A 9346-nucleotide genomic window follows, 5' to 3' on the forward strand; every position below is an offset into this window, starting at 1 on the left:
TGGAGTGTGTCCCTGGCTATCTGTAAATGATGTCTGAGTGTTGGAGTGTTCCCCTGGCTATCTGTAAATGATGTCTGAGTGTTGGAGTGTTCCCCTGGCTATCTGTAAATGATGTCTGAGTGTTGGAGTGTTCCCCTGGCTATCTGTAAATGATGTCTGAGTGTTGGAGTGTTCCCCTGGCTATCTGTAAATGATGTCTGAGTGTTGGAGTGTTCCCCTGGCTATCTGTAAATGATGTCTGAGTGTTGGAGTGTTCCCCTGGCTATCTGTAATGATGTCTGAGTGTTGGAGTGTACCCCTGGCTATCTGTAAATGATGTCTGAGTGTTGGAGCCCCTGGCTATCCGTAAATAAATGAAACATGAAAACGGTGCCGTCTGGTTTGCTTAATATAAGGAATTTGAAATGATTTCTACCTTTTACTTTTGATAGTTAAGTATATATTTGCAATAACATTTACTTTTTATACTTAAGTATATTTAAAACCAAATAATTAGACTTTTACTCAAGTAGTATTTTACTGGGTGACTTTTACTTGAGTCATTTTTAAGGTTTCTGTACTTTTACGCAAGTATGACAATTAGGAACTTTTCCCACCACTGTATAATTGTGATTTTAATGAATGTAGCGAATTTGTAGCGGCAGTTTTTTTTATTCCTGTCAGAGCAGGACGGTTTTTAGCGAAGCGGTTGGAATGAGCTCAACTCCGCTCTGGCGTCGGCCACAGTACATCTTCACACTCACCTCGTCGCAGGCTGAGCAGCGTGGCTTGAGCAGCTCTGCGTGGTGCCGGCCACAGTGGATCTTCTCATCCTGGTAGAAGTAGATGAGGTCAACCAGCAGCTCACTACACGTGGAGCACGTAAAGCATGCTGGGTGCCAGGCTAGCCCAGGACCCGCTCTGGAGGCAAAAACCGCCATCTCTCCTCCGTTGATGTTCTCCCCACACTGTGATGAAATCCACACAAGGGACATCCATAAAGAACAGTTTCACTCTAAAACTAGATATTTTACACTGTATTATTGTATTAAGCTCATTAGGCAAGTTATTCTTCAAGAATCAATGGGGATATACATTTAATTGAAATGACCAGTAAAGTAAAGTGGTGACTTAAAAAAAAAAACATGAATTCCATTACTAGTTAAATGTGTGGTTGAAATGGCAACAATTATGGCCAAATGCCCTAGTTATGTAACTTCCAGTCTGGAGTGTGTGGCTATCCTATCTAATCCTACAGCATGGCCTCGGCCCTGGATACTAACGAGGGTATCATATGGCCACTAAATCCCCCTGTCCCCATTCCCTACTGGAGAGAGGAGAAGGGTTGAGATATGTGGCCAACTCCCTTCCATCTGTGAGGGACCGCATCAGTACAGTTCATAACATGGCATCTGGTGTTATTATGGGAATTCTGACCGTGGGGCTAACTGTGGTCGACTACGGTCCCTCTGCAGTCGGTTTGTTCCTCTCAGTTTCTCTGTGTGTGTCATGTGAAGACACAGGCCGTGCTTTAACGCTGGGACTACAAACAACATCACATTCACAGTTTACAGCAGGGAGAGCCACTACAGAGCAGAGCAGAGGAAGATCCACTACAGAGCAGAGGGGGAGCCACTATAGAGCAGAGCAGGGGGGAGCCACTACAGAGCAGAGCAGAGGGAGAGACTATAGAGCAGAGCAGAGGGAGAGTCACTATAGAGCAGAGAAGAGGGAGATACACTACAGAGCAGAGCAGAGGGAGATACACTACAGAGCAGAGCAGAGGGAGAGACACTACAGAGCAGAGCAGAGGGAGAGACACTACAGAGCAGAGGGAGAGCCACTACAGAGCAGAGCAGAGGGAGAGACACTACAGATCCGAGCAGAGGGAGAGCCACTACAGAGCAGAAGGAGAGCCACTACAGAGCAGAAGGAGAGTCACTACAGAGCAGAGCAGCGGGAGAGCCACTACAGAGCAAAGCAGAGGGAGATACACTACAGAGCAGAGCAGAGGGAGAGACACTACAGAGCAGAGCAGAGGGAGAGACACTACAGAGCAGAGCAGAGGGAGAGACACTACAGATCAGAGCAGAGGGAGAAACACTACAGATCAGAGCAGAGGGAGAGCCACTACAGAGCAGAAGGAGAGCCACTACAGAGCAGAAGGAGAGTCACTACAGAGCAGAGCAGAGGGAGAGCCACTACAGAGCAGAGCAGAGGAAGAGACACTACAGAGCAGAGGGAGAGCCACTACAGAGCAGAGCAGAGGAAGAGACACTACAGAGCAGAAGGAGAGCCACTACAGAGCAGAGGGAGAGACACTACAGAGCAGAGCAGAGGGAGAGACACTACAGAGCAGAGGAAGAGACACTACAGAGCAGAGGGAGAGACACTACAGATCAGAGCAGAGGGAGAGCCACTACAGAGCAGAAGGAGAGCCACTACAGAGCAGAAGGAGAGTCACTACAGAGCAGAGCAGAGGGAGAGTCACTACAGAGCAGAGTAGAGGGAGAGCCACTACAGAGCAGAGCAGAGGAAGAGAAACTACAGAGCAGAGGGAGATACACTACAGAGCAGAGCAGAGGGAGAGACACTAGAGAGCAGAGCAGAGGTAGATCCACTACAGAGCAGAGCAGAGGAAGAGAAACTACAGAGCAGAGCAGAGGGAGATACACTACAGAGCAGAGCAGTAGAAGAGACACTACAGAGCAGAGGGAGAGACACTACAGAGCAGAACAGAGGGAGAGCCACTACAGAGCAGAGCAGATGGAGAACCACTACAGAGCAGAGCAGAGGAAGAGACACTACAGAGCAGAGGAAGAGACACTACAGAGCAGAGGGAGAGACACTACAGAGCAGAGGAAGAGACACTACAGAGCAGAGGAAGAGACACTACAGAGCAGAGGAAGAGACACTACAGAGCAGAACAGAGGGAGAGCCACTACAGAGCAGAGCAGATGGAGAACCACTACAGAGCAGAGCAGAGGAAGAGACACTACAGAGCAGAGGAAGAGACACTACAGAGCAGAGGGAGAGACACTACAGAGCAGAGGAAGAGACACTACAGAGCAGAGGAAGAGACACTACAGAGCAGAGGGAGAGCCACTACAGAGCAGAGCAGAGGAAGAGACACTACAGAGCAGAAGGAGAGACACTACAGAGCAGAGGAAGAGACACTACAGAGCAGAGCAGAGGAAGAGACACTACAGAGCAGAGGAAGAGACACTACAGAGCAGAGGAAGAGACACTACAGAGCAGAGGAAGAGACACTACAGAGCAGAGGAAGAGACACTACAGAGCAGAGGAAGAGACACTACAGAGCAGAGGAAGAGACACTACAGAGCAGAGGAAGAGACACTACAGAGCAGAGGAAGAGACACTACAGAGCAGAGGAAGAGACACTACAGAGCAGAGGGAGAGACACTACAGAGCAGAGCAGAGGGAGAGCCACTACAGAGCAGAGCAGAGCTGTGTTTTGACCAAGCTTAATGGTCATCCCCCGGGCTGCTCAGGACCCATTTGTAAGTACACTAAATAAAACACTGAGGAGGATCGAGCAGAGCACAGAGTCAGTCAACCCACTGGCGCTACACTCCAAACAACTCTGAGAGGCTTTTTAGATTTCAGACTGTCTGCATGGCTGCAAAACCACCATATGTTTAGGGATATCTTACATAGCATGGTTGACATACAACACAGAGGAAGAGGAGGTTCAAATAGCAAAGGACTCCTCTAGTGAAGCACAGGCTACAGATAGTTCTGCCTATCGCTTCTTAATAGTAATTTGCTTGGGTTATATGGCTTACAACAGTTTCCTATAACGTCGCGAACTGTTACATACATCTACTCATTCAAGGGTTTTTCTTTATTTGTTACTATTTTCTACATTGTACATCTTCTATAACTTCCAGGTGAAGCTGGTTGAGAGAATGCCAAGAGTGTGGAAAGCTGTCATCAAGGCAAAGGGTGGCTTTTTAAAGAATCATGTGTACTACCAAAGAATAAAATATATTTTGATTTGTTAAACACTTTTTTTGGTTACTACATGTGTTATTTCATAGTTTTGATGTCTTCACTATTATTCTACAATGTAGATAATAGTAAAAATAAAGAAAAACCCTTGAATGAGTAAGTGTTGTAAAACTTTTGACCAGTATGTTACCTTAAAAATTCCCCATCTACCCGTTGGTGTATGTGTCTGATGTGACAATGTTCCTGTTAGGAACTGAGGTGAGTGGCGGTGTGCGAGAGGGGACGTACATGTTCACAGACGCTGTGTAGCAGGTCCCGGGGCAGGAGTTTGAGCGAGCCCCTCCCCAGCGCCTCCTTCTTCCTCTGGACACTGAACATGTGGAGCTCCTTCTTCTCCTCCTCACTGAGAGACTGACAGTAACGCCCCTGGAGGGTGTGAAAGAAGAAAGACAGGCCTTCGTTAAACATCGTCCAAAGTGGACTTTAATTGTACAACACAAAGCAGAGAGTGACAACCGTTTTTTTGATGTCTCACTCTCCCAAACCTTTACCGAGGGAAAGCAGACGTTTTACAGGGGTTGTGTTTAGAGTGGAATCACGAGGGGAAGAACCACAAAGAGAAGCAGCTCTGGCTCAGGCTGTGATGTCACTGCGGTGGAGGCACATATAAAGGAAGTCTTTCAGCAGCATCGCCTATCCTACTGGTCTGTCCCCAGAAAGACTACCGCTATGACAGGAATCCTGCTGGTGGGGGCTGTCAGCAAACACCATCAAATCATAGTCAAAAGGCTTATTGTACCCGGGGCATGACAGTCTGTGACACAGCGTGGGATCAAGGGACTAAAGACTGATGGTGGTAATGTGAATGCCAAGTTCTCCATCACATAATGGCATGGAGCTGGGGGGGGGGGGGGGTCAATCCCATTTCAATTCAGTAAATTGGAAGTCAAATGAAATGTTGTCATTGCTTGGAGGATTGGACTTTCCATTTATTTCCAGTCTGAATTGGTATGGAATTGACCCCAACCCTGGTAGGTGGTAACATTGTAAGGTGGTCTTAAACAGAGGTTTACTACAAGGCAGGGAAGGACAAGGGTCGGACACATCTTCAAACAACACTGAGTCTGGGAAAGGGGATGGGATGGATGGATGGATGGATGGGATGGGATGATGGAGGGATGGATGGAGGGAGGGATGTATGGATGGAGGGAGGGAGGGAGGGATAGGATGGGATGGGATGGATTGGATGGATGGATGGAGGGATTGGATGGATGGATGGAGGGATGGGATGGATGGTGGGAAAATGGGTGCTGTCCTGCTGTGAGACCTGCCCTGTTACGACACCTTTAATAAGAGGGCCTGCTGGGATGCACACACACACACACACACACACACACACACACACACACACACACACACACACACACACACACACACACACACACTGACACACACACACACACACACACACACACACACACACACACACACACACACACACACACACACACACACACACACACACACACACACACACACACACACAGAGTGTACACACACTGGCATACACACAAACAAAAACACACAGTGTATATGAACTACACACACCCATGCACGTACAACCACACTCTTTTGGGGCATTTTCCTTACCTCGTTGTCATGTGGAGGCAGCTGATAGAGGAGTTGTTTCATTCTGAACTTCTCTCCAGGACTGTTAACGTAAGGAACCTTGTCCTCAGGCAGACAGGAGAAATACAGCTGGACCTGGAGCACACAGAGCAGGAGACAGATGGTAGACAGACAGACACACACACACACACACACACACACACACACACACACACACACACACACACACACACACACACACACACACACACACACACACACACACACACACACACACACACACACACACACACACACACACACACACACACACACACACACACATTGTGTATTTGATCCTTTGGTAGTGCCATGTTTACACCTACCACACGCAAAATGAACCCGAAGCGTTGTTTATACTGTGAAGTAACATGTTCTTAATGCAGAATATAAAAAGGGCTCTGACCGGATCCTGGCTCCCTGACGAACGGAAGAGCAACTTCACAAATTTCTCTTTAACTATTTCACTGGCCCAAATAAATGTTATTCCGCACATTAGAAATGATAATACCAACTAAGTCTGTCCCTGGATAATGGGCTGTGTGCGTGTGTGTCCCTACCTGAAAAGTGAGCATAGCGGAGGGCTCCTTTGTGTGAGACAGGCAGACTTGTCAAGCACCACCCCAAAGACACTGAGACAGGATGTGTATATATATATTTTTTTTTTACAAACTCTGGCATGGAAAAGTCTGCTGGTTATTAGTAGAGATCTGACAGATCAGATGCAGGAGGAGGCCTTTAGATGTGGATCAGTCCCCCCATCCCGCTGGTTGCTGGCAACGCTAGGTTTGGCTTGGAGGGGACCTCGCCACAGCTGCCTTTTACAGGCTCGTTCACAAACAGGGTCCACTTGTGTTATGTGGCACTCTCCCAACTACCTTCCCTTCCTTCTCTCCCTCTGTCTCTCTCCCTTTCTTCCCCTCACTCTCTATCCCCCTCTACCTCCCTTTAAACAGCACACATGGAAGCAATGAAGGGTGATGGGGGGGGGGGGGGGGCTGAAGCAACAAGAGACCCAGGCTCTAAAGCCTCCAAATAAACAGCCCCCTTTTGTGTGTAAATGCCTGGGTCAACTGTAATGCCTTTACAGCCACTATTCTGTTGAACGGCCCTGTTGTGCACATTACAGTGGAGAAACACACAGCCCTGGAGGGGGTCAGTCATCTTACTGCTCTTCAGCCCTGACCTAGGGAGGTGGATGTAGGAGTAATAGCAGCATGAAATGTGCATTATTTACGACAGCCCAACGCTGAGGATTGTGGGGGTCAATTGCAATTCCCAGAGATGGGCCGAGCAGCAGGAAGCCCCCTCTAAACAGGAGACAAGAACATCCCACCTTTTTATCTAGTAGCAGTCATGACCCTCCCTCCTAATGTAGCCTTCAGTTGCGGTCAACTGCAGTTGCGGTCAAGTAGTAGCTAGGCCAGTGGCCCTAAGGGTCAAAGTGCCACAGCGACAGTTAGAGACAAGCATCTTTGTCCGGTTTCAGGGTGACAAGCATACGACAAACTCTCCCTCTGCACTGCTCACTACCCCAATAACCTGAGGAGGCCTGGCAATATGCCTAATGGAGTTATGACGAGGAAAATAATGACAGAGAAAGCTACTGTGGTGTTTCTCAGCTCCTATCTAAACGAGCCAAATGTGTTTATAGGTCCATCTATATGGGCTAATGTGGCTCAGTTGGTAAGAGCATGACACTAGACACGGCAAGGTCGTGGGTTATATTGCGTATACAGTTGAAGTCAGAAGTTTACATACACCTTAGCCAAGTACATTTAAACTCAGTTTTTCACAATTCCTGACATTTAATCCTAGTAATAATGTCCTGTCTTAGGTCAGTTAGGATCACCACTTCATTTTAAGAATGTGAAATGTCAGAATAATAGTAGAGAGAATGATTTATTTCAGCTTTTATTTCTTTCATCACATTCCCAGTGGGTCAGAAGTTTACATACATTCAATTAGTATTTGGTAGCATTGCCGTTAAATTGTTTAACTTGGGTCAAACGTTTCAGGTAGCCTTCCACAAGCTTCCCACAATAAGTTGGATGAATTTTGGCCCATTCCTCCTGACAGAGCTGGTGTAACTGATTCAGGTTTGTAGGCCTCTTTGCTCGCACATGCTTTTTCAGTTCTGCCCACAAATCTTCTATAGGATTGAGGTCAGGGCTTTGTGATGGCCACTCCAATACCTTGACTTTGTTGTCCTTAAGACATTTTGCCACAACTTTGGAAGTATGCTTGGGGTCATTGTCCATTTGGAAGACCCATTTGCGACCAAGCTTTAACTTCCTGACTGATGTTTTGAGATGTTGCTTCAATATATCCACATAATTTTCCATCTGTTTCGTGAAGTGTACTAGTCCATCCTGCAGCAAAGCACCCCCACAACAGGATGCTGCCACCCCCGTGCTTCACGGTTGGGATGGTGTTCTTCAGCTTGCAAGCATCCCCCTTTTTCCTCCAAACATATCAATGGTCATTATGGAAAACAGTTCTATTTTAGTTTCATCAGACCAGAGGACATTTCTCCAAATAGTACTATCTTTGTCCCGATGTGCAGTTGCAAACTGTAGTCTGGCTTTTTTATGGCGGTTTTGGAGCAGTGGCTTCTTCCTTGCTGAGCGGCCTTTCAGGTTATGTCGATACAGGACTCATTTTACTGTGGATATAGATACTTTTGTACCTGTTTCCTCCACCATCTTGACAAGGTCCTTTGCTGTTGTTCTGGGATTGATATGCACTTTTCGCACCAAAGTACGTTCATCTCTAGGAGACAGAACGTGTCTCCTTCCTGAGCAGTATGATGGCTGCGTGGTCCCATGGTGTTTATACTTGCGTACTATTGTTTGTACAGATGAACGTGGTACCTTCTGGCGTTTGGAATTTGCTCCCAACGATGAACCAGACTTGTGGTGGTCTACAATTTTTTTCTGAGGTCTTGGCTGATTTATTTTGATTTTCCCATGATGTCAAGCAAAAAGGTGCTGAGTTTGAAGGTAGGCCTTGAAATACATCCACAGGTACACCTCCAATTGACTCAAATGAGGTCAATTAGCCTATCAGAAGCTTCTAAAGCCATGACATCATTTTCTGGAATTTTCCAAGCTGTTTAAAGGCAAGGTCAACTAAGTGTATGTAAACTTCTGACCCACTGGAATTGTGATACAGTGAATTATAAGTGAAAAAATCTGTCTGTAAACAATTGTTGGAAAAATGGCTTGTCTCATGCATAAAGTAGATGTCCTAACCGACTTGCCAAAACTATAGTTTGTTAACAAGAAATTTATGGAGTGGTTGAAAAACGAGTTTTAATGACTCCAACCTAAGTGTATGTAAACTTCCAACTTCAACAGTACATGTACGTGACATATGCTGTATATACTAAATACAAATATAAACGCAACAATTTCAAAATTTTTACTGAGTTACAGTTCATATACCGAAATCAGTCACTTAAAATAAATATGTTAGGCCCTAATCTATGGATTTTACATTAATTGGCATGGGTGCAGCCTGGGAGGGCGTGGGCCCACCCACTTTGGGGCCAGGCCCAGCCAGTCAGAATTAACTTTTCACCACAAAAGGGCTTTATTACAGACATAAATACTCTTCAGTTTCATCAGTTGTCCGGGTGGCTGGTCTCAGACGATCCTGCAGGTGAAAACGCCGGATGTGAAGGTCCTGAACTGGCGTGGTTATGCATGGTCTGCGGTTGTGAGGC

The 9346-nt window shown here is 46.6% G+C and overlaps 1 protein-coding gene across 3 annotated transcripts in view; it reads right to left on the minus strand.

Annotated features, from left to right (window-relative positions):
- Positions 1 to 9346, minus strand: part of LOC129862036 (prickle-like protein 1) — a 59561-nt gene that overhangs the window by 7267 nt on the left and 42948 nt on the right. For all 3 annotated transcript variants that reach the window (XM_055933352.1, XM_055933351.1, XM_055933353.1), the window contains exons 3-5: positions 5602 to 5715; positions 4240 to 4377; positions 744 to 947 (exon numbers count right to left, since the gene is read on the minus strand). In XM_055933352.1, the coding sequence (XP_055789327.1) occupies positions 744 to 947; positions 4240 to 4377; positions 5602 to 5715 (456 nt within the window). The remainder of the gene's footprint in view (positions 1 to 743; positions 948 to 4239; positions 4378 to 5601; positions 5716 to 9346) is intronic.

This window comes from Salvelinus fontinalis, chromosome 9 (assembly GCF_029448725.1).
Source record: "Salvelinus fontinalis isolate EN_2023a chromosome 9, ASM2944872v1, whole genome shotgun sequence".
NCBI classification, from domain to species: domain Eukaryota; kingdom Metazoa; phylum Chordata; class Actinopteri; order Salmoniformes; family Salmonidae; genus Salvelinus; species Salvelinus fontinalis.